This window comes from Barbatula barbatula, assembly GCF_947034865.1.
Source record: "Barbatula barbatula genome assembly, chromosome: 7".
In the NCBI taxonomy this organism is placed as follows: Eukaryota; Metazoa; Chordata; class Actinopteri; order Cypriniformes; family Nemacheilidae; genus Barbatula; species Barbatula barbatula.
The window spans coordinates 11,182,397-11,208,178 of record NC_136770.1 but is presented as its reverse complement, the minus strand read 5'-3'; the positions used below and the strand labels follow the sequence as shown (position 1 = coordinate 11,208,178).

The 25,782-nt window shown below is 42.6% G+C and overlaps 1 protein-coding gene across 1 annotated transcript in view; it reads left to right on the top strand.

Annotated features, from left to right (window-relative positions):
• Positions 1–2,569: 2,569 nt before the first annotated feature.
• Positions 2,570–25,782, top strand: part of kif1aa (kinesin family member 1Aa) — a gene marked incomplete at its 3' end in the record, with an annotated part of 149,219 nt that continues 126,006 nt past the window's right edge. Inside the window, exons 1-2 of the mRNA XM_079460586.1 lie at positions 2,570–2,867; positions 5,342–5,496. Of these exons, the coding sequence (XP_079316712.1) occupies positions 5,391–5,496 (106 nt within the window). The 5' untranslated portion in view covers positions 2,570–2,867; positions 5,342–5,390. The remainder of the gene's footprint in view (positions 2,868–5,341; positions 5,497–25,782) is intronic.

Here is a 25,782-nt window from a genome sequence, read left to right as displayed (position 1 = left end):
TTGAAACCTAAATGGAAGTGGAGATGAATAGTAATTGGGAAACTTAATTGATAATATAATTGGGGCGTGGTCAGAGAGTACTATAGTCTCGTACCAGCAATTCTGAATCATAGATACCAGACCAGAGGAAACCAAAAAGAAATCTATCCGAGAATACGTTTTGTAGGTAGCAGAAAAACATGAGTACTCAGTCTTACTCGGATAAAGTTGTCTCCAAATCTCCACTAAATTAAGATCTTTCATGGAACGGATTTATGAATCAATATTATGACCCCTCTTGCATGAGTCGTAAAACTAGAAGAGAATACCTGACCAGGCCACCTAGATCTAATCTTTTTCACATCTTCATCTATCAAGTGTGTCTCTTGTAAGAAACACACTGTACTCTTAATTTGTTTAATTCTGCCCAGCACCTGTTTAAGCTTTACAATTTTGTTCAGACCTCTTACATTCCAACTAGACACATTTATAACTGAGGTATCAAACATACATTCTTCTTAATCTCAATTTCAGGCCATGTAAAAAACACACAACAATAACAGAATGGAGTGAGCCCCTTAACACAAAACCCCACACATTTCCCCAAACGAAATGTGATGCTAAACCCTACAAGTCTAGGAACTTGGGTTATATAAAACGTTTCATCCACATAGTGGGTAACGTGTAGTTCTGGACACATGACATAGCCTCGCGTGGGCTAGCTGTAACAGAAGTATTTGGACCATAATATAAACATGCACCCACACCAAGTGCGTGATGAATAAAAAATAAAAGTGTGTATCAATAATACAAAAAACTAAAAGAGATATACTTTAAGAAAAGTATGCCAGTAACATATTTTAACAACAAGGCAACTTACTAAGTTATCCGTTGAATTTTGTCAATTTTCATGGCCATTACTCGTCAGTGACTCCATGCGGGAGAGAAGAAAGAAGCGGTGGATAGCCTTAAAAAGCTTAGTTTAAGTTACGGAGCCGCCACCAGCCTGCGAACTTATTTCCTTAACGTATTCTTCAGCCTCAGCAACCGATTTAAAAATCCTGCGTCTGTCATTGTGCGTGATGATCAGATGGGCTGGATACAGTATGCCATATCGAATATTCAGTGCACGAAGCTGGGTTTTCACACCGTTGAAGCGTTGCTGCAGTTTGCGTGTCTCCGTGGAGAGGTCCGGAAAAAAGGCGACTCGTTGATTGTCATAGCGTACCTCCGTCATCTTCCTGGCTGCTCTCAGGGTTGTTTCCCGGTCCCGGTAATTCAGAAACTTCATTATTACCACCCGTGGGGATGTAGCTTTAAGATTAAAAGGCCCGATCCTGTGTGCTCTTTCTATGATAGGGGACACGGTGAAACCTTCACCCAGTGTATCTCGGAGCCACTTCTCCAGAAAACCACACATATCTGAGCCCTCCGATTTTTCGGGTAGTCCAACCAGTCTCAAGTTGGAGCGTCTGCTCCGGTCTTCTTGCTCTGTACTTTTGTCGCAAAGAATCTCCACAGTTTTCACCAGCATCTTAACTTTGCATTGAAGAGAGGTTGCATCATCTTCTGTTTGCGAGATTCGCTCCTCCGTCTCATTGATTCTTTGAGAGTGTAACTGTATATCCCCTTTTATATCGTTAATTGCTTTCAGCATATCGTTCGATTGTTTAGCCATGTCACCTTTCAACGATAGAATTTCTTTGAGAAGGTCACTGTTTGTCGGGTTCAACGTCACCGGCATCTCCGGTGTTTCGGGTGCCTCTGGAGTCTCCGATGCCTCCCGCGCACTGGTTTCGTTGGAAATAACCAGCGGAGTTTTGCTAGCATTCGCCGTGTCCACATTAGCCCCTTTGCCCTGTGAAGCCGTTTTTCCGGGTTGTTGGCCAGTTTTAGCATTTTTTGGTGGCATATTGTTCAGTAGACGCGCGTGGGTCAAAAACAGAAAGAAATATCTGCATTGGTCCAAGTTTAGGATAGTTTGAAAGGATTTAACAGCGAGCCTCACGCACATGCAGCCGCTCACTAGGACGCCATAACGCACATTGCCTATCCGGGGAGCCTGGCACCCACCAGTCTTCCCAGGGCCCCGGATATCCGGTATAAAGATCAGGTATAACACACTGTTTCTGCCAATCTCATATTAATCTTGAGTACCTATACAGTAGTATTGCATACATTGTATCTTTGAATAGTGTTTAGTTTGATCACATTTATAAAAGATAGACAGCTGTAGATCCCTGTTACGAAACAGGGATACAGACTTAAAAAATAAATCTGAAACAAGTTGGAGTGATGAGGGAGTTTATCAAGCACAGAAATACTACGTCATAAGTCCAACTCGTTTTTTAACAAGTTGACCATGTTAAGCATGAGAAGTTCAACAGTGTAAACAAGTCAGAATGCATGACATAGCATATTACCTCCACTTTAAATGTACCACACACATATAGTCATAGCCACCATTGCATCTCATGGGTTGTGTGTGTGCTGTATTCTGCTGGGAATCTAATCTCACATATATTTCTCTCCTCCCCTCTCTCTACTGCATTGATGCTTGTGCTCTCCTCAGTGATTGTGTCACTTGTTCAGTCAGTCTCAGCATCACTGCTCTAGGCAGCCAGCAAAGTCATTTTGGCTTCTACATTACAAGGCACTCAAACATCTCACCTCTAAGAAACCTTCATATGTCCGTGTAGGCTTCACTGGTCACCCAGCTTTACCTCCCTGGAATAAGAAAGAAACCTTAAAAGAGGGAAAGGGAGATTGTTTTCGACATTAGTGGTAACGCTACAATCAAGAGAATTTGAGACACCAGCACCGGAGGTAGGAAGGAACAGATCTGTAGAGTCAATAGCAAAGAGAATCAGAGGGTCATCGTTGTAAAGGTAAGAATTTTTTCATTGTTGTCCTGTTCTACAGAATAATGCAGTATTAATGAGGCTCTTTCTGTTTATTTGGTGTTGGGTCACCTGGGTGTGAATGCTTTGGGGTGCGGCCATTCAGATCCTGTCAACAAATACAGAGATTATTATAAACAATAGAAGTGTTTTATTGCGTATTGGAACAGATGTTGTTCACAGTGAATGGCCATCTGTCCCTGTGTACATATTTCTAAGTGAAAGAAGGACAAATGAACTGTAATGCAGGATAGTCATATAGATAGAGAATCGTGATTTAGGTTTTTGACAGGAATTTGTCTTTTTTTTGTTTCACGTATTGTTCAATATTTTTTTAAATACTTAATTTAAATAAATGAATATAGCCTGGGAAAAAATATGAATTAGGTCATGTAATTGATTATGAATAACACTATGATTCATATTATAGACGGTCACATTGGCACACAAGCCTAACCCAAAGTTAACTTTCGGTCTGTGTTTGGTTATAATATAACAGTTCATTTTATTTTTAATTCATTTATATTCAGCCGTAGCCGATAACCTTGTGTAACCACTTTTGTTCCTGTACTATCACTGTTACTGTACAACTAAAGGCAAATCCGCCAAAAAATTTATTTTTAATCCTATCCCATTTTTTTTATTTATGTTCATATGTATTGTATTAATTCAAATATAACTCAAAGGTTATAGATTCTTTGCTGAGGTCTACCAGAAGTTAAGATTGGGCTACATAATACGAATTGGCATATCATAGTTAGGATTAAGGATTTTTGTAGATTTCTTTACATTTCTAAACACAATAATTAAATATTGCTCATTAAAATAAGATAAAGAATGGATATTTGGTATAAAAAAGTTTTATTGTAGATTTTCAGTTATAATTTGTTTGTCTTTTCTATTTTCATTATTTCTCTGTAATCATGTTTATCTGTAAGGGACATCCAACCTTCTGCACGGACAGAAAAGCTTAAGATAAGAGAAAGAGACAGGGAAATTACACATTAAACATACTGTTTAACTTGTAGAATCAAGATAACCTGGATGAGATGTGCAGTTCTATCAGTTATTATCGGAGGAGATCAGACCTTGTAATGTCGTGACTGACCAATGAGAGTCAAGTATTCCAAAGAGCTAAGAGTAGATAAAATTATCTAAAAATATTTAACAGTAATTACTTCTATATCTACTTAATTACACAAAAACAGTACAGTGTTCAACTGGGACTGTCTTATAAACTGGCATGATGTCTTGAGATTCTGGTCTGGAGTAATGAGAATCCTTTATAAAACTGATATCCTTCTGAAACACGAATGTCAGTGTTTCCAGTTCTATTACTGGGCCATTGTAATCCGAGGAAGCGTAATGATATTTAGCTAGTCGTGCATTTCTTTTGTTGCTGCTGGATGGGTCCGGTGTCTCTCTGGATCTGTAGCTGACCATGTAGAATAATTACAAATCATACAAGCACAGCTTTACTGTTTTGTATGAACATTTAAGCATTGCATGTATTTTGCAAAACTTCAGATGAAAATGTTCTAGATATGCTTTTCATCAACTCGTGCAATGTCTTTATACACACAAGAGAAACTCATAGATCAGATTGCTATGGTCTGCCAAAATAAATAAAATTTAGCATTAGCAATTGAAGAAAAAAACATGGTCAGGTCAATATGGTTCAATAATTTGGTCCAAAATTTGTATCAATTTTACTGGTTGTCCACTGTATGAAGAATGTTTGGGTATAATATGTCCTAACTTGCATAAATTAACTTTGGTGTCCTGCACCCACTAGTAAAAAATATAAAAAATGATATCTGGTGTCTGAATCATTTATGGTTTGACAGTATGAGAAGTTAACATTAAAAGTTTGATGTCCTTTTTAACCATTTACTCTCCATTGTTAATGTTTACATTTAGTAATTTACATTTAGTCAGACGCTTTTATCCAAAGAGACTTAAAGAGAGTTTAGGGAGCAATAAAGCGATGATGTTTACAAATAAATGTTTTTATTAGATTTATTCAGGATAAACATGTTTTTTCAACCTTATCATAATTTTTCTTAATTAATTACACTAAATTAAATTGATTTATCAGAGGTGTATGACAAATATATGACCTATATATGCAGTGTATGTTGCTTGTGATTAGGATAAAGTAAACCTCTGTAATGGTCCCACTTGCTCTCTGTGTCTTATCCATCATCACACACGGATATGCCCAGGCCTAGTACTAATTGGCTACGAGAGTGTTACGGTTGATTTCTCCTAATTACACAGCCAGCACTATGTAAATAGAGCACACAGAATAGACGTTTAGCAAATAGTCACAAAATTGTTTGTTCAGGTTGTTTTGTTTGAGTTTAATTTTCAAATGTGTTTCCCAAAAATCACTTTACAGTTAATAGTGTCCCAGGTATCTGTTTTTTTAAATAATTTTCGCTTTATTTCTCACGTGGCAGGTGTGAGCACTGACCTGGACATTTAAAAGACAGCTCTCACAGAGAGACCATGGCAGGGGCCTCAGTGAAGGTGGCGGTGAGAGTTCGCCCCTTCAACTCTCGTGAGATTAGTAAAGAGAGCAAGTGCATCATCCAGATGTCTGGAAACACAACCAGTAAGTATTCTGAGACCCTGTACTCCTGTGTTTATGATCTGGGTGTTTGACCTCATCTGCAAGGATTTAATAGGGCAGCCATTTTGAGTCATTGTGGGACAGTACTTAACTTATTCATCAAGCTGGAGGTAAATAAACGTACCAGCAAATCTTAGCCAACATGAATTCCAAATTCTAGTGTGGATGCAAAAAATGTAGGGCCAATAAAACAGAGTAAAGAACTTGTCACAACATACAAATACGAATTTCTATTGAATGTGGTACTATTTTGTGTGTGTCATTTTTGACAGTTGGTTAGCAACCTATTCTCTTTTGGGTGCGAAAAATTATAATATGGAAACACCTTGTTTTCTGTCATTGATTGTAAGCAGTTACAGTAAAACCACTTGACGATGAGTGGTCTGAGAATAGATAGATCAAATTGTAAATGTACATCAGAAACATGGTTTTGTTCTTAAAAAATACGGCATGTCAGTGTGCTTTAAATCATGTGAGAGTAGAGGGAACTGGTAGGAGACAGGAGAGAGATTATATTTCTTATCTGCCTGGCAAGGCAAAGCTATCTGTCAATAATGGATGAGATGTTGTAAAATATTAAGAGTTGGCCTAATTTAGCTTCCCCCCTTCTACCTTGAGGCAAACATTGTTTGAGGATTGTAATTTTACCCAAGTGCTTTGTGAAGCTTTGAGAGGTGTTAAATATATATAGAATTTAGGATACTACAGTGGGCCAAAAGCAATAGTTAAAACGGCAACCATACCTCTTTCTGTTTATAAAAACAAAAGACACAAAAGGGATCTTGATGATTGTAGATGTAATCTTACACCACTGTACATGATATTTCCTGTACTCGAGATCACCTCGATCATCAAACCAAGTTATTTTTGTTGTAAGTTAATGGATGTGAATATTAAATTGTTAACTACATGTTTTGTGTTCTTTTTATAAAATTTGCATGCCTGTAATTCCAGAACCGTTGGTGATACCTCAGTCTCCTTTTAGATTCTTGTACTTGACCAAGTTTCAATTCTAGAGATAAGGGGATCTTAATATGGCTTTATGAGAAAACTGTTAAAATGTATGCATTTTCAGTCACCAAAAACCAAATGTGGGTATTTTTCAAATCTTAACAAATCTTTATGATCTTTATAACAGATCTTCTCTATTTATTGTAAAGAGGAATGTCTTAAGAACAAATAATGTTGAAACTAGAAATGTATATTTTTCCTTCTATAAAAAGCTGTATTGGTCCCTTTAATTTTCTAAGGTAGAAAATAAACTAAGGACGTTCTTGCAACGCATAACAGAACTTATTGTGTTTTCAAATGCATTATGTTTATGTATGTTTATCAGACAATCAGCAAAAATGTAAGTTCTCTCTAACCCACAGGATGCCTTCAAAGCCATAATTTCACATACAGCACAACAAAAACATTTAAAAGTCAAACTTAGTGATAAGTAATAAGATGGTTTGAAATGAGCTTCTCCCATTACAGCACTCTGCTGGATCTGTTTACAGATCAGTTTAAGCAGCCTGGCTATTGCGTCAAGGTCTAAATAGACACATCCAATAACTAAACAGAACGTCTGCACAGGTAAACTTGCATTTCAAACAGATTGTATGCTCTGTGATGGCCTTCATCACTTCTGTGCTGAGACAAATTTTAGGGAGATGATGGGGGTTATTCCATGTCAACAAGAGGTCCCTGGCAACATCAGTAGTGATAAATTTCAGCTGTGTTTGTTTCTTCACTGCATTTGATTTTATTATATAAACTGTGGATAAAACGCAGGATTCTGAGAAAGTTCGTTCCCTATCAAAAGCTACTCTCGATGCTGCGTTTCAAACGCTATGGGAGAACGTCTTTGTTCGACCGGTTGCGAAGCAAGCGTGTAAAAAATACTGCCAGGTATCTATCCATGGGTTGAAAGGATTGTAGCCAAAGGCTACAAATGATTGTGTCTCAAATTCAGTGTCACGAATGGTTCGTGAAGATCGATCTCAAAGTAGCATACTTTCACAAAGAGATCTTGCCACAACACAGGAAATTCCTTAGGTTAGCTTTCGGGGGCGAAGCTTACCAGTATCGGGTTCTTCCATTAGGCCTAGCCTCGTCACCCCACACATTCACAAAGTGCATGGATGCAGCTCTGGTTCCTCTGCGATTCCAGCGCATATGCTTTTTGAATTACATTGTCGACTGGCTGATTTTAGGATGTCGTTCTAGTTCATCTCGAGACTCTCGGGTTGAGGCTCAAATTCAAAAAGAGCCAGAGCACCCCGAGGAGCATCAGGTTCGGCCAGAAAGTGACAAATCATCACTTTCAAAGAGTTCTAGGTCTCATGGCGGCTGCTTCTACAGTAATACCTCTGGACCTCCTGCATATGAGACGATTCAGTTGTTGCTCAGAGCCAGGGGGTTTCATCCAAGGGCCAACCCCCAGTGACATATAAGGGTGACACACCAGGGGCTTCGCACCATTTCTATGTGGTTCAGACCTCGGTTTCTGACTCTATGTCCCGCTCTCGGTCCGCTTTGTCTTCGCGAGATGCTAACGACAGACGCATCCCTCAAATGGATCTGGAGAGGTCATCTTCTCGATTGGCACATCAATTGCCTTGGGATGATGGCTGTATTTCTGGCCCTGAAATACTTCCTCCGACAGTAACGAGGCTACCATGTCCTAGTGCGGGTGGACAACACGTCAGTAGTCTCGTACATAAATCAACAGGGTGGGCTGCGGTCGCCCCACCTGAACAAATTGGCCCAGCAGTTCGTGCCCTGGGCAGAGGGAAAATTCCCTAAATATGCCATTATCAAATTGTCTGAAAAACACCTCATGTGAGTTTTTTTTGCAAAATATGGAAGTTTTTGCGAAATTTATGTGTTTCCATAAGGGCATATTTTCAATGCGCCATTTTAATTTGCACATTTTAAAGAGTAATGGAAACGCAGCTTTAGACACCTAAATATGGCAAGAGCAATTTGAAAGCTTACAGGCCAGTCTGCTCTAACAGTTGTTTGTAACCTACACCGATCAAAAACCCAGTAAATGGGTCCAGTTCTCGAACGCATGTGTGGTCGCGGGGTCTATTGACTGTTGGTGACAAATGATTTGCGCATTCTAGAGTAGAAAGAGTTTGACCCTGCGTTCCAATCTGCATACTATCTGCCCTAATAGTATTATAAAGTAAAATGAGTGTGTCCCAAATCGTAGTATGTTGAAAATAATATTCCAAAGATCCCAGATAGTCTAGTACTCCTGGTAGAAATTCAAAGAGCAGAATTATGCACATTCTAACTACTGATATTACCCACAACTCACCACGAGTAGGCGGAGTTTAGTGCCACTCCACTGCATTAATCAATTATACAACTGATGCGTCACTAAATTAACAAATGTAAGTATACTGTAAACATTACATATGAAATATGAATGAATAAATAGCTTAATGGAAAGAAGAACTGTATTTTGATGTGTATTACAGTTATTGGCCACAATGTTGTCTAGCCAAAAACAGCCACTTCTGCTTCCTGTTAGTATGTCCCAGTATGTGCAATCTATTTTGCCATGCACTCAAAAGGAACCTACTATTACAACACAAAAACAATACCTACTATTAGGGCTAGTACAAGAATGGAACACAGGGCCTAAGTCTTGTTTTGGTTAAGGGCACATGTGAGTGTTTTTGAGAGCCCCTGGCCGTTCACAGACGCTGACTAAACATGCAAGTAATTGCCAATTTATTCAGAAATTACATTTAACCATTTAAAGTGTAATTAATCCACAGGGAATCAGAAAAAAAAGTTGTATGTGATATTCAAATGCAGATTTTGTTTAAATTGTTTAAATTGTTACAACTGGTACTCCATTTGTATAATACTCTTTTCAGCCTGATTTTAGCAGACATTCCTTCGATTGGTAGATGAATCAGATCAAATTTAGTTTGTACCCAGTGTTTATACTAGTGTGTTTTTCTTTAAAAACACATAACTCTTGCTACAGTTACGCCTGGCGTTTACACTAGACTTTTGGAAACCCTGCAGACCCCGTTTTAGTTTGAAAACTCCCGGGTTGCATTTCTGTGTAAACGGACAAAAACACAGATGTTAGAATACGCAGAGGTGGTTGGCCACATTGCCTTACTGATGTAATCATTTTTACGCAGCTGTTTAACCCCCAAAAATTACCCCTGTTTATTTCACCAAAATATTGTATTGTCCAGTCATTTCATGGTATCTTATAGATATTGGAAGAGTTAGTGTAAGTTCGCCCTCTAGAATGATGGTTCCGCGTTCTTTTCTCAGTCTGCATTCTACTTGACTGAGAGAGGTACGTGTTTATATCAGCGCAATATAGACTTGAGATATACCTGTTAAAAAATTTAAAAAAAGTTTCAGTGCACATGGTAACTTGTATGTGTATTGTATGATGAGTTCTGACAGACTTTTCACTTCAGTCCTGCATGTTCAAAATTTGAAGAAAGTCGAAGAGAGACTAAAATTTATTATCAGATGTAAAAGCTTCTTTCCAGCTGGGGTTGCTTCTCATATACATGAGTAAGAAAAAGAACCCCAAGCGTCGTGTGTAACAGACATTTAAAACATATGTGACGTCGTTTCTCTCTTCAAGCTCCTCCCCTGCCCTGGGGCGGGCGTACTCTCCTCTGAAACCAATCACCGCGGGACACGTTAATCTGACTCCATTTCCCAGCAAACTGTTAGTTTTCTGCAAAACATTTGAGCATTCCTCACAGTTCTTGTTTCACACTCCTGCAAACTAGTTCCCTTTCTGTCTGTCTCTCGACGTTGTGTCGACAGAATGGGGTTTGACTTGAGAACCTATCATCTCTGACTGACTTGAACAGGCCAATGAAAATTGGCGAATTAAATTTGCATGCCGGTCCCCGCCCCGGATATCCGAGTATAAAAGGGAGCCGGCGTGCTGCATTCATTCACCTTTTGTTCTTCGGAGCCTTCGCATCCTGATGCAGACGACTTCGTGGTTCTACTACTGTCTAACTGTTGCTGGTCTTACGACGTGGTGCAGCGGACTGTCCCTTCTCCTGTGACTTCCCCAGGGCGTCTCGGCAACTTCCAAAGCTTCTCTCTAAAAGAGCAAATTTCTTCAGCGTGGCATGTCCCGCCGTGCTCGTGGGTGCAACGCACTCATCGAGGAGGGGGATGGACACAATGTCTGCCTCAGGTGTCTGGGACTCCGGCACGCTGAGGCAACGTTTGTGGATTCGTCATGCCCGCACTGCGGGCGGATGATGATACAGACGTTGCGGTCACGGGTGGCTGTGTTCTTTCGGGAATCAGCCACCACCTTGAATGCTTCCCGTCCCGCGGAAGCAGTGGCATCAGCCCTGCCGTCCGCCTCGGCGAGCAACGAGGGTGATAGGGAGATCACCGTGAGCCTCAATCCGTCAGCCCCTGGCTCGCGGACCGTTCACGCCCCGCCTCGCTCGTCTGACCGTCCCGGAAAAGGTGGTACGCCGCCTTGCTCCTGAGTCACGCACTCGGACACGGGGCGTGACGACGATGAGATGTCGCTTGCAGCATCGGAGGGCAACCTCTTGGCATTCGACCCCGATGATTCCTTGGAGCTCCCTGCCCCGGAGGGTCGAGCTCAGGAGGAAGTGGACGTCGAGATGTCAACCATGCTTTCCCGGGCCGCCACGAGTATTGGGCTGCAGTGCACCGCACCACCTCTTCCCAGCGCTCGCGGCTGGATACGTGGTTTCTCGGCGCCGGCCGCGATGGCCCCGGTGCCATTTTTTCCGGAAGTGCATGATGAGCTCAGTCGGACCTGGAACGCCCCCTTCTCGGCGCGTGCACGTCAGACTAGCTCGGTTGCCCTGACCTCCCTCGATTACAGGGGAGCTAAGGGCTATGTCAAGATTCTCCAGGTGGAACGTGCAGTCGCGGTACACTTGTGCCCGCAGACAGCTGCCACCTGGAAGGATCGACCAAGGCTCCCTTCCAAGGTGTGTAAGTTTTCGGCATCGCTGGTGTCGAAGGTTTACAACGCTGCGGGTCAATTGAAAGGGTTGCACGAGGGAAGGACCGACCCAGGACTTATGCAGGAACTCCGCACTGCCACAGACCTCGCTCTCCGGGCGACGAAGGTGACGCGGCCCTGGGTCGGACGATGTCCACACTAGTGGTCCAGGAGAGACACCTTTGGTTGAACCTTGCGCAGATGCGGGACGCTGAGAAGGTTCACTTTCTCTACGCTCCCATCGCGCAGGGTGGGCTGTTTGGTGACACAGTCGAGGACTTCTCCCAGCAGTTTTCGAATGTGAAGAAGCAGACGGAGGCGATCAAGCACATCCTGCCTTGCCGCGACCTGCTGCCCAGCAGCCACGCCCCTCTACGACTCAGACTCCGGCTCCAGCGCCCCCTGCACAGGCGGCCTCCCGGAGAAGGTGGAGACTTCGCGGTTAGCCACTCACATCCCGGGCGACCTGAACCAGACAGCCGACGCGCTCTCTCGTCAGTGGACGCACCGCGGAGAGTGGCAGCTCCACCCCCGTGCAGTTCAGCTCAGTTGTGTGCAGTTTGGGCAGGCACAGGTGGACCTGTTCGCCTCCCTGGACACCACCCATTGCCCGCTTTGGTACTCCCTGACCGAGGCCCCCCTGGCGAGGCACGGATGCCTTGGCGCACAGCTGGCCGCGGGACAAGCGGAAGTACGCCTTCCCCCCCAGTGAGCCTCATTGCACATGTCTTGTGCAAGGTCAGGGAAGAGGAGCATCAAGTGCTACTAGTTGCGCCTTAATGGCCCAACCGGACTTGGTTCTCGGAGCTGATGCTTCTGATGACAAATTCCCCCCTAGCCGATTCCCCTGACAAAGGACCTTCTTTCGCAGGGGAAGGGCGCGCTATGGCATCCGAGACCTGACCTCTGGAACCTCCATGTCTGGCTCCTGGACGGGACGAGGAGATCCTGAGTGATCCTCGGAGACGCTGCTCTTTCTCATCTCTCGATGAAGATGGCTCTCCTAGTGGCGCTCGCTTCCATCAAGAGGGTAGGGGACCTACAAGCATTCTCCGTGGACACGGATTGCCTAGAGTTTGGACCCGGTCAATCTCACGTTATCCTGAGACCCTGGCCTGGCTATGTGCCCAAAGTTCCCACCACTCCCTTTCGGGACCAGGTGGTGAACCTGCAGGCGCTCCCGTCTGGGGAGGAAGACCCAACCCCTTCCGTGTTTCATCCAGTATGCGCGCTGCGCCTCTACTTGGATCGCATGCAGAGCTTCAGGAGCTCTGAGCAGCTCTTTGTCTGCTTTGGAGGTCAGCACAAGGGGAGGGCTGTCTCCAAACAGAGGTTGGCGCACTGGATCGTGGACGCCGTCACTACTGCGTACCGATCACAAGACCTCCCGTGCCCGCTTGCAGTGAGGGCACACTCCACCAGGGGTGTGGCCTCCTCGTGGGCACTGGTTCAGGGCGCCTCTCTGGCAGATGTATGTAGAGCTGCGGGTTGTACCGCAATACCTTCGCGAGGTTCTACAGCCTCCGCGTGGAACCGGTATCAGCCAGAGTCTTACAGGACACCGCCAGGTAAGACCGGCAGCCGGTGGGTGTACGCCTGCGATAGCGCCCCCTCCCCAGGTGGGACATGGCGCTATCTAGCCTCTCCTCTTCCCCCACTTGGGCGAAGAGTAGGCATTCCCTCCATCACTAAGCACTTCTCGGGGGCGGGCCAGGCGGAGCAGCCCTGCCTCCCTTGGCCTGTTTTTGAGCTCTAGCAGTGGCTCTAACAAGGCCTAGTGCTCCACACGTAGTAACCCCCCCACAGGGCGGTTCCGTTTGATGTCTTCTCATGAATGGCTCTCACACGATGGCCCATGACCTCTCCCAGGTGTACTTTCACCTGCTAGCGACACCCTCTCGTGTCCGCATGTCTCCCACGTGCTCTCCCCTATCCGGCGAGACCGTGTGGATCTCCACTAAGCTCCTCCCTGCGGTAGAAAGTGGTCTCCATATTGCGTTCCCTCAGGGGGGAATGGTGCTTCCCAGTGGCCCTTACGGTGCCGGGCGGCTTCTCGCTGTTAAGAGAACTAGGCCTCCGTCCGTGACGGCCGGTGGAAGGGGCTCCCATCTTTTTAAGAAAGCTCTGGACACCTTCCCTTCCACTGGAAGGTTACAATTCACGCTAGCGCTCACGTCTGACACGCCCAGGCCAGTCAGCGTCGCTTCGCGGGAGATTGTGACGTGGCACAGCGCTGTGGCGTTTTCCAGGGAACCCCATTTTGTCGACACAACGCCGAGAGACTGACAGAAAGGGAACGCTGCCCTGCAGCAGTCGGGGCACGATCCTCAGGCTCCTCAGCACAAAAGGCGAATAATGGAGCACGCCGGCTCCCTTTTATACCCGGAGATCCGGGGCGGGGACCGGCATGCAAATTTCATTCGCCAATTTTCATTGGCCTGTTCAAGTCAGTCAGAGATGATAGGTTCTCAAGTCAAACCCCATTGTGTCGATACAACGTCTCGTTCCCTCCATCAGGGAACGGAGGTTACATACGTAACCGAGACGTTTTCAAGATTAAAAAACCATCACAGCATAAACATACTCATATCATTATATTTGACAGTAAAACAACAGTAAATATAAACTTGAAATGCATACAACATCGTAAACCCATCAATCACTCTCTTGACCTCGAAAGAGGTCACAATTCTTGGTCCTCCGTGTCGTTATTATAGCTAGATAACAATGGCATATTAAATGGTTGGGGGCTTTCCGGTTTCTCAAAGGCTGCTATTACTAGACGATTACACAGCGATCTAAGGCAAGGAATGCAACAACAACCACACGTAATCAAAATTGCTACAAATACCCCTATGGACATCACAATAGACATTACTATTGCTTTCCATTTTCCCAATGTTTTGTCTAGCCAATCTCCAATAGGATTATTTACTCCTGAATGTTCCTTCATTTCGATAGACAAAGTTTTCAATCCTTTCAATGCCCTAGTCACTGATCCGTCTGGGGCCGTATTATTAGGAATGTAAGTACAACAAAGATCACCAAACACAACACATACTCCTCCCTTCTCTGCCAACAGCATGTCTAGAGCCATATGGTTCTGGATGGCCATCAGGGAAGTTGGTGCTAGTTGCTCCGCTAAACCATCTACGGCATCCCTTGTCATATTTGCTAATCTCATCACATTATAATGCACGTAATTAATCCTATCTACATTCTTGTTTGGGGTGACTGGAAAAAGAGCAGCTATTATTGGTATATTCTCAAAACCTGCTGCCACTTGGTTTGCTAGTTTATATTCATCTGGCACTCCTCTTGGGATTCCTATCGCATCAATATACGTGGGACTATTCAATGACAAATCTACACATGAACCTATTGCTCTCTTTTTAATGATGTGTCTCCTACGTCTTCTAGTCAATGTTGCTGAATTCATGGTTTCCGTTCTGACTGCTCTGTCACCTATCAGAGTTATTGGGGCTCCCAGTCTTACCAAAGCACACACTCCCTTTGCCTTCTCAGGTATCCAAGTAAACAATCTTCGATCTCCACAATAATAATACAAACCTGCCCTAGCCCACGTACCTATTCTAGTCCCATTATCTACTATTATCTGATCACACCACTCCTTGTTTATCTCCCCCAGGTTGCTGGTTGGTGATTGACGTTTAATATCATAACAAGTATAATTTGCTTTCTTTGGTGTAAATGGATCTGCCCGTGAAAGGTTGGTTATTGGTGGGAATATTGCTGCTAGTGTGGTACAATTTTTTGGACTGGCCATCCTTGTCAGTGCCAACATACACTCATAACCCCACGTATCGTTTTGGTACAACAGGGCTGGTTCAATATATAAATGGGGTCTTGCATTAGCACATCCTACACAATCATCTAACCTCTGTTCTCTGGCTGTGGTAATTATCCACTCCAGCCACAAATTATTTTCCCCATATCCTGTGGCTCTTTCTATCATATCTTCTGGTTTTAACATGGTGTAATCTATTTCTACTACTCCATTCTTTTGTTCTACCAATAATGGCTCAGCTACTGTCTCATTTCTTTCCTCCTCAGGTGAACTGTCCACAACAAATTTTATTACTGCTTTTCTATCTGTTCCTTGCATGTGCACCCCCATTATAAGGAAAGATTCCCCTGTATAATTGGCTGATCCCGTTCTGGTGGACATTGAAAGGGTGAGTGGATTTTGGCTTGCACTGTAATCTCTTTGCATTTTGAAATCAAATTTTGCCGAGGTACGGGTCCAAAGGCTGGGTTCTTCCGGGGTCCAACCACCGGTATATGCTATTACCTAATTCCATGCCAGACACCATTCACCCCTATGGGTTTGCCTAGACTGGTACGCCTTACAAACACTGTCCATATTCCCGTCCATAGATACATATTCGTCGTACCCCCTCCATGAGCTATTTTCCCCCCCGCAATTAATGACAGCGCATAGGTCAAAAGTAAATGATGTGGTCTTACCCCAAACATAGTTAATTACGAGTTGTTCACATGGTGACCTCGTATCGGCTATGGCTCTTTTGTGTCTCGGTTTCGATATGGTGTTGTTGCTTTCCTGACCCTCAGTTAAGCTAAAAATTATTCCTACCATAACTCTTGAAATTATTAATAGGATCCCCAACAGTTTACAGTTTTCCCAGAGCTTCATCTCGTTGCCCTTTCTAGTACTTTAAAGGAACAATAAACACACTCTTGAAAATTAAAATGGTTAAACACACAGTATCCTTAATGAGAATATGCGATTAAGGAAAAATATATGGTTAAAATCACACAAAATTTACTTAATTGTAAGGAATAAATGGTTATACGTTAATGAATATGACAATATGAAAATCACATAATAATAATAATAATAATGAATATAAAAATATGAAAAAATATAAAGAATGTGAATATAAAAATATGAAAAATATGAAAAATAATAAATATGAAAAATGTGTTAATATTTAAAATATGAAAAATCACAATAACAACAATGTATATTGATTATAAAGAATAAATGGTAATACGTATTTCCACATCCGTGAATATTTCACTCAAAATCCTTTGCACTTTCTCAAAATCCAATTTGTCCAGACCACACCCCAGCCGGGGTGTTGAAATACCCTTTACTTTATTTTACACACACCAATCTCTCATGCATCTTATACTTTTGGTGAAATTGTCATAGGTTGGCCTCTCGTTATAACATTCTTTAGTTATTATGTGGAAAATGATTCTACTGTCCTTCTCTTTGGTCACAGCACATTCACCTGGTTGCCTGTTCTGTGCAATCACCTTTTCAGTACCATATCTTTGTTTGAACTGTTTTGCTATACCTGCACCGTATGCACTATCGGCACTTACACAGTGGGCCAATGGACGATTTGCAATTGTTGTTGTACTGGTGGTGTTGTGATTTCACCTGTGGCTTCTTCAGCCTCTGGTTCTCCACCCACACTTTCCCTCTCTTGGATCTGACTCCTCAGGTCCACCCGTGTCTCCTCAAGATCTCTCGAGGGGGGGGGACAGGCTACACATGAGGTTTAATGAAACCAAGTGTCACCCTTGCCCTGTAATTGAACACAGTGTGATGTCCTCGCTGTCACCCTATAGGGTTTCGACCACCTTGGCTCATTCCACTTTCTCCTGAACGTACTCAGCCTCACCCACTGTAGCGTCGTTGGAGGGGGGTCTGCTGCTGGAGATGGATTGACCTGGCATGAAAAAGTCTTAATGAGAGCAGTCAGTTTATCAAAATAGACAGTGTGAGATAATGGTGTCACAATGGTATCCGACAGTGCATTCCGTGGCCCTGGAAACTGGCGACCTGTAAGCAATTCAAAAGGGGTGAATCCTGTGATTCGGTTAACAGATGATCTTACTGACATTAAGGCCAATGGCAAGGCTGACAACCAATTTAGTTTTGTCTGTGCACAGATTTTAGCCAATTTGAGTTTTAGTGTGAGATTCATTCGTTCGACCTTACCTTGGCTGGCAGGATGCCAGACAGCACCAAACTTCACACGTGCTCACATGTGCTGAGACCATAGCTTTTAAAAAAGGATGCCACCAATATTTAAGCGCTCTCATCATCTGTTTGTCCCCTACATGGCTCACTCCATGAACCTCTACCATGATGGAATAACACAGACTCGCTGGGAGCGCCGGACATCCGTCCGGAGCTTGCCACAGTCCGTCAGAGGCACGAACGGCTCCATGTTGTGCCCACACAGAGACTTTTTCAGGGGTACAGCGCTGATGCTCTTTACAAAGGTATTCCCTTGTGAATCTCGGCAATAGATCGTTAGATGTTCTTTCTGATGTGCACATCATCTGCGAGAACACATAACCAGCAGCAGCTTTTGCCGCCAAGTCTGCTGCGTCATTGCCTCGGCTCAAAGGGCTATCCACTGTTGTGGAATTTTCTTATTCCTTAATCAAGGTGAGTCAATTTTGACAAACGCAACACACAGAGACATCAGGTACTTTGCAAAGTATTTTATTGTCGTTTAATCTGCATCATAAGCAATGAGCTGGTGCAGAGAAAAGGCCCTCTTTCCTCCTGCACCCAGAGTTTATATGTTAAAACGTGACACCCCCTCCCTTTGCCCCCTAGCCAGAATCCCGAGCTGGTTTACGAGAAGTGATGTCCGTTATTCCAAACAGAACATCTTGGCCTCTGCTCGAGGGCAAAGGCAGAGTGGTATGACGTGTTTAGAGAAAAACATGATAACATTTTTAAAGAAAACATAGATAAACACTTCATAAACATACAGACAGACACATCAAGAAGCTAGACTAGAAAAATTCCACCACACCACCTTAGAGTGACCAGTGCATTTAATCACTGCCACTTCTGAGGGGATCATCAGAGCCTCTAAAAGGTCTCTGGCTTCACATGCATGTGTTATTGGTCGAACTGACGAAGTGATAAAGCCACAACGTTTCCACAACGGCATTTCTACATGTACAGCTGTAACATAAGCAGAGTCAGTATAGATGTTTACACGGTGTCCACCAGCATGTCGCAGGGCTTTGATCACTGCTACCATTTCTGCCCTCTGTGCTGACTGCTTCCCATCTAACCTTGCTGCATCCCTTGTAATCATCGCATGTCCTACCTGCTCTACCACTGCATAAGCCGCTTTCAAACTTCCGTCTTCAGCCCTGAAACAGCCCTGATATGTGCGGTGCTGCTGTGTCTGCCATCTCATACCATTTCAACTGCTGGTCAGCATCCACTGGCTGTCTGTCGTATTACCTGATAGGGAACAGTTAGTGGTTGTACCATCTGGAAATGTAACTATAACCCCTTCTGCTGAGCACAGAATGCTAGCCCCTAATTTTATTAATAAATCTCTCCCCAAAAGAGGAATGGGAGCATTGCTGGAGAAAAGGAATGAGTGTGATAAGCATTGATTTGCCACTTCTACTTTAAATGGTTTTGTCACAGGCCAGTTTTCTACCCCCCCAGAGAACACGACGACACCCACCCTTTTGTAACTCAAATCAGATTGTTTTATGCCGCCTGTGACAGTGGAATAGGTGGCTCCGGTGTCCACCGGAGCTTTTAGTGGTTTATTGTTTACCACTAATGTCATGAGAGGTTCAGCCCTTCCCCCCATGTCAGTTCTCTGTGGGCCCCTTCAACAATCCCCCGCGCCACCCCCCCGGGCCCCATGTTGGGTACATAGGCGCCTGGAGGTTGGAGGGTGGTGGGGGTTGTATGGGGTTTGTGGCACCACCTCCTCGAGGACCCCATCCCCCCGCAGGTGGTCCGTTATACTGACCTAGAATCTGTGGACACTCTCTCATCCAGTGGCCTGTCTCACCACACACAAAACAATTTCCCCCGCCCTGCTGCCTCCCTCCATAAGACCCACTCCCTCTATTATTACCCCTCCAATTGCCCCTTTGTCTATTTTCCCTCCCCCTGCTGCATGGGCTTGTGTATACCTTTTGGGTGCTTCCCAGGGTCCCTCAAAATGACCTTCTTCATAGAGTGGGCCGTCATATTGGTAAGGGGGTAGCTGATGGTATTGTTGTGGCATCTGCTTACTCTTTTTTTTGTCCCTCCCTCATTCTTTGCTTTTTCTAACTGTAATTTTAGCAACTCTATTTTTATCTTTTCTAATTGTTCTTCATCTTTTCCTGCTTTCTCTACAGCCCTATCTGTGTGGTGGACTAAATGCCTTTCCCATACTTCGTTACTAGCAATTGGAATGTCAGGGTTATGTTCCACTATTTGTTTAACACCATTAGGGGCACCTGCCATGACTGCAGCTCTGAATATGTATCGTGTAATTGGGTTGTTTAAACTATTTTCTTCCACCATCTGTTCCCACTCAGCCGCACACCTGAAATAATATGCTGCACCTGTCTCACCTGGTTTTATGCGAAACTTGATGTTTTGGTATACGGTGGGTGGCAATGGGTACAATCGACCGAGTGCCCTGCCCACCATTGTGCTTACTCTCGAAAAAGGTGTGTCATTTGGCGCTTTAAGGGTTTGGGCTTCGAGTTCAAAACTCCCCATCTGAGAGGCTGTCAAAATCTGACCCAACAGACACCTTATGTCACCCAAAGCCAGAGCGGTACCATGACTCAAGGCCGTTAATTTACTCAACCACTTAGAGCCCCCTGATGTAATTGGAGGAAGTTTACTAGAAATAGCGGTCATGTCACTGTGTGACCAGGGCTGGTACTGCACCCTGGTGCTCTTTACTAACAATGGGGCTTGTACGCGTGGATATAACTGATCAGTATGGTGACTCACGGCCTGCTCCCTCTGCTGTGGCTCGTTAGGGGGGTGATGATCAATTGAAACGTTAGACAAATCCTGCTCTCTTTCCCTTCCCCTAGTACGTTTCGCTATTGGCTCCTCATCCATTACCATCGTTCCCTTAATACATACTGTGTGCATTGTGCTATGGGCCTGACCTGTTGTGTGTTCAGGGCTAGATGCTCATAAACTGCCCTCTTCATCTTCGCTTCCTTCTCCATTACTACTACCACCATTTCCCTCTGAAAGCTCCATGTGTTCTGCTATGATGCTCATTGACTCATTCACCTGCTCTCGTGCGGCACGTACCTGTTCTGTTACTACCCTACCCAGGTATTTTACCTCTTGTCTAAGCTCTTCTAATTCTTTCACATTGCATTCTAGGGTTCCTTCTTTTACTTCCACCATAACCTGTTGTTTGCTGTGAGTCGTTTTTGGTGAAGTGTATGGTGGGGGCTGAGTGAGGGTGTGATACAATGGGCGGTACTGTTCAGGGGGCGGTGCTGATGACTTAGGCTCACTGTTTCCGTCCTTCACTTCCTGTCTAACCTCAGCCTCTGTCGCCTTCACTTCCTTTCTATCATGTCTAATGGGTGATATGTTGCCACGAGGGCAATGCGAGTCCATTTTCTTAACTGTTTTTCCAACTCACACTCTTTATTCTTATGTCTGCACGTATTATACCATTTAACTGTTTTTTCATCACTTTTATGTCTGACTAACCTACAATGAGCCCTTTTCTCTATATTTCTTACTTTCGGGGCCAGGGGCACTTTAAGTTTTTCGGCCTCTTTAGCCCATGCATAATCATCACACAACGCTACCCAACATTCCTCAGCTTCTTTCTGTCTTTTTTTTCTCTCTTTTGGCTCAGCCTGCGCTATCATCATCTCAGCGATATTCTGCCACTGCGCTAATACGGATGGACACTCATATTCATCACACTCGTTTTGAAACTCTGCCATTCTATTATATTTATTTACTTATATATATATATACTTTCAATAGAATTTCCCTACTAGTTTCTTTACGATTGTCTCCCTACCCCAACTTAAATTATACACATACACACAGCCTATTCAATTAAATCGAATCACATTGACACCAAAACAACAAATTTATGTTTTTTCCACAGGACTTTAACCTCTATTAAATGTATGTTTTCTTCTCTTAAAACCACTGGGACGCTAACCCTTAAAACAGAACTTTAATCTGTATTAAATTTATGTTTTTTTTCTCTTAAAACCACTGGGACTTTAACCCTTAAAACAGAACTTTAATCTGTATTAAATTTATGTTTTTTTCTCTTAAAACCACGGGACTTTAACCCATAAAAGAATCTTTTAAATCTGATTTTCCTCACTTCACTATTTCAATTTTACTCTTTATTCATCGAGATGTTCATCAAATTCAACACAGAAATTTAGTATATCCAATAGCAGAATTCGGATTAACAGGTTTCTGCTTACCTTTCTTATTTTTTAGCCGGCTTTTGTGTTGAACCTGAATCCATCTCGATATCTTTCCCCTCCCCCGCAGGGTCTGCCGGAATGTAGCGCCAAAACTTCTCTTTTTCCTAAAAATCACGTCGCGGTCACCATTTGACGGACTTTTCACTTCAGTCCTGCATGTTCAAAATTTGAAGAAAGTCGAAGAGACAGTTTTTCCCAAAAAGTTTAAGTAAAATATATTATCAGATGTAAAAGCTTCTTTCCAGCTTGGGTTGCTTCTCATATACATGAGTAAGAAAAACAACCCCCAGCCTCGTGTGTAACAGACATTTAAAACATATGTGACGTCGTTTCTCTCTTCAGGCTCCTCCCCTGCCCTGGGGCGGGCGTACTCTCCTCTGAAACCAATCACCGCGGGACACGTTAATCTGACTCCATTTCCCAGCAAACTGTTGGTTTTCTGCAAAACGTGATTTGAAAACAGCCTGTCTTGCAAGCAGAATGTGATTAATGACAGGAGCATTCTTTCGCACACACACACACTCGTTATCTTAAACTCAGCTCCTGCATTCCTCACAGCTCTTGTTTCACACTCCTGCAAACTAGTTTTCAAGATCCAGCACAGCATAAACATACTCGTATCATTATATTTGACAGTAAAACAACAGTAAATATAAACTTGAAATGCATAGAACATCGTAAACCCATCAGTGCACGTACATTTAATCGAGATGTGTCGAGAACTTTGCTGTTTTTGTGAGTTTAAGAAACCGCTAACTTAACTAACCTCGTGTTTTGTTTAGCTGTATGTTAGCAATCGTCATTCTATCCTCTTGTGTTGCAGCCCACATGTTTCAGTTGTCCTTATTTTTCTTATGTTAGGCTGATTCTGGTAGAGGGTAGAGTTTTGAACATTTTCTCCATTTACTCATATCAGGGTACGAATATAATGTGTTAATTAAAAATTTTTTAATGCATTGATTAATGTTTAATGGAACGAAAATACAGTAGTATGCTTTGTGCATACTACTGTATGTATACTTATTGAAAATATTGTTTAAATGTTCGACATGGGTTGATATTCCCTGCCCGATTTTATCGTGACTCACAACTCATCCAAACATGTGTTTGACTCTGCTGAAAAGGCTTAAGCCTTTGCTGACTCTATCACTGGTGAGGTCAGGGCGGTGCAGTCTTCATAACCATGTTGTATAACTAGTCAGTAGACTGGCAAGGCTCGCGGTCTTGTATTGCTTGTTAATTTTTTAATTATTTTATTTCTTCTTTATTCAGGTAAGAGCACAAAGTGTGACAGTACTTTTTAAGTGTTTATTTCTCTGATGTCCAATTTTTTTCTGTTATTGTTGTAATGTTTAATGGGATTTGAGGTGTAGTTTAACCTCAGTTACTAGCCACTCTTTTTCGTTTTCTTTTTTGCAACGGTGCTACTCTTTGTGTTGCCTTTCGGCTCTACAGTAAATATGGGTTTGTTAAACTGCTTGGTTTGGGGAAGCAGCTGGGACGGGGTGGGGGGTTGTACTCTTTGTTTATGGTTGTTTGTCTATGTTCACCCTTCATTTTACCTGTGCTAATCATTTTTTTCAGTTGAATTAATATTGTTTGCTGTAAAATGGCATCTAGTATGATTTCATCACAGGGAAGTGTCAATACTTTAGCCAGCTGGAATGTGCGCGGCTTGAACAGTCAGGTGAAGCGAGCTAAAGTGTTTTCATATTTACGTTCCATTTCGGCTGACGTAATTTTTTTACAAGAGACGCACATTAAAAATGGTGAACAGAATCGCTTGAAGTGTAACTGGATTTCCCAGGTATTTCAATCCACTTTTTCGTGCAGAGCCAGAGGGGTTTCAATATTATTTCGTAACTCAGTTTCGTTTAAACATATCTACGTTAACAGACCCTAACGGCCGCTATGTTCTTGTCACTGGCATAATTGCTTCTCAACATTTTACTTTTTTAAATCTCTATGCCCCTAATTATGACGATACTGCTTTCTTTCATAAAGTATTTAATCTTCTACCTTCTCAAACTGATACTCACTTTATAGTTGGTTTTAACTGTATGTTGGACCCTGTTCTGGACAAATTTCCTGTCCGTTCAGATCCTTCTCTCAATTCTACCTCAGTCATTAAACATCTTTCCGAGTCACTGGATATTGTTGATATCTGGAGGCTTCAACATCCGGCCGATAAGGAGTACTCATTCTTTTCCCATGTTCACAAGTCGTATTCAAGAAAAAAAAAATTTTAATAGACTAAATTATTATCGAACGTCTCTTCATCCAAGTACCATAATATACTGATCTCTGATCATTCCGCTGTTACGGTATCTTTAGATTTCGGCTGGGCAAAGCCAAGTTATAATTGGAGATTTAATACTTGCCTCCTTGCTGATGAAAATTTGGATCCTCCTTGCAGCATATTTTGGATTCTTTGACAGAGTTTATAGAGATCAACGATAAAGGAGATGTTTCTGATTCGGTGTTATGGGAAACTTTTAAAGTTGTGATGAGGGGACACATTATTTCTTATGAGTCAGCAGTAAAGAAACACAGACAAAAACGCTTGGTAGAGATAGATGCTCATCTTGCCCAGTTGGAAAAATTATATAGGGATACCACTGACTCTTGTGTTATAAATGGCATTAGGTCACTTAAATATAAATATAATAAGATCATGTCAGACCAGGTGAATAAGATGTTATTAAAAATTAAGCAAAAACATTTTGAGTTTGGGGATAAACCAGATAAATTATTAGCTCGTCAGCTGAGGGGTTCTTATGCCAGTAGATCAATTCATAGTATAGCTGACAAGGATGGTAAAATATTGACTAATCCAAAGGATATCAATAAACGTTTTATGGAATTTTTTGCAGACTTTTACGAATCTAAGACGTCTGTATCATCTGAGGTTATTTCTGACTTTCTTCGTTCACTTTCCCTCCCAAAATTAAGTGAAGCAGACCAGGAAATCTTGAATGCTGATATTACAATTCAAGAGTTAATGGACGCAATTAATGCCTTTCCTAATGGGAAGGCTCCTGGCCCTGATGGCTTCAGTTTCGAATTTTTTAATAAATATTCAGATAAAATTGTACCCCTTATGTTACGGATGTTCAATCACTCTTTCATTAAGCAGGAATTTCCCTCTTCTCTATACTCCGCCAATATTTCTTTACTTCTTAAAAAAGGAAAAGATGAGACTGATGTGTCTTCTTTTCGTCCAATTTCTCTTCTCAATTCGGATTTAAAAGTGTTCACAAAAATTTTGGCAACAAGATTAAACAAATGTATTTCAACTATTATTCATCCTGACCAAGTTGGCTTTATCCCAAAAAGATTTTCCTTTTTTAATGTTAGACGTTTCCTAAATATTATCTATTCTAAGCTAAATTCCCACTCTAAATTCGCAATTATCGCTTGAATTACCAAATTGAATGAAATTACATCTTAACCACTATTAAAGAATTTAATTTAGGCGATAGGTTTTCTTCCTGGGTCAGCATGTTGTATTATCATCCCTGCGCATCAGTATTAACTAATCTCGATAGATCACCGGAATTTGAGTTGCAAAGGGGTACTCGACAGGGGTGTCCACTTTCACCCCTGTTATTTGCCATTGCCATAGAACCTTTGGCAATAGCCATTAGACTTCATCCACAGATTCCGCCCTTAAATATAGGTCAGATTAATCATATCATTTCTCTTTATGCTGACGATGTTCTTCTGTACCCTTCAGACCCTGAGCGCTCTGTCCCCCCTCTGTTAGATTTATTAAACTCATTTAGTAGCTTCTCTGGTTATTCTTTTAATTGGCAAAAAAGTTAATTTATGCCCGTCAGCGATAATATAGATCCAGTTTTTATGAAGAGTCTGCCATTTAAAATCACTTTAGACAAGATAAAATATCTCGGTGTGGTGGTCCCTAAGAATCCAAAGAATTTAGTTCAATTTAATTTTCTTACTTTATTAGACAACCTAAAGAAGGACATAGAAAGATGGAGATCACTTCCTATTTC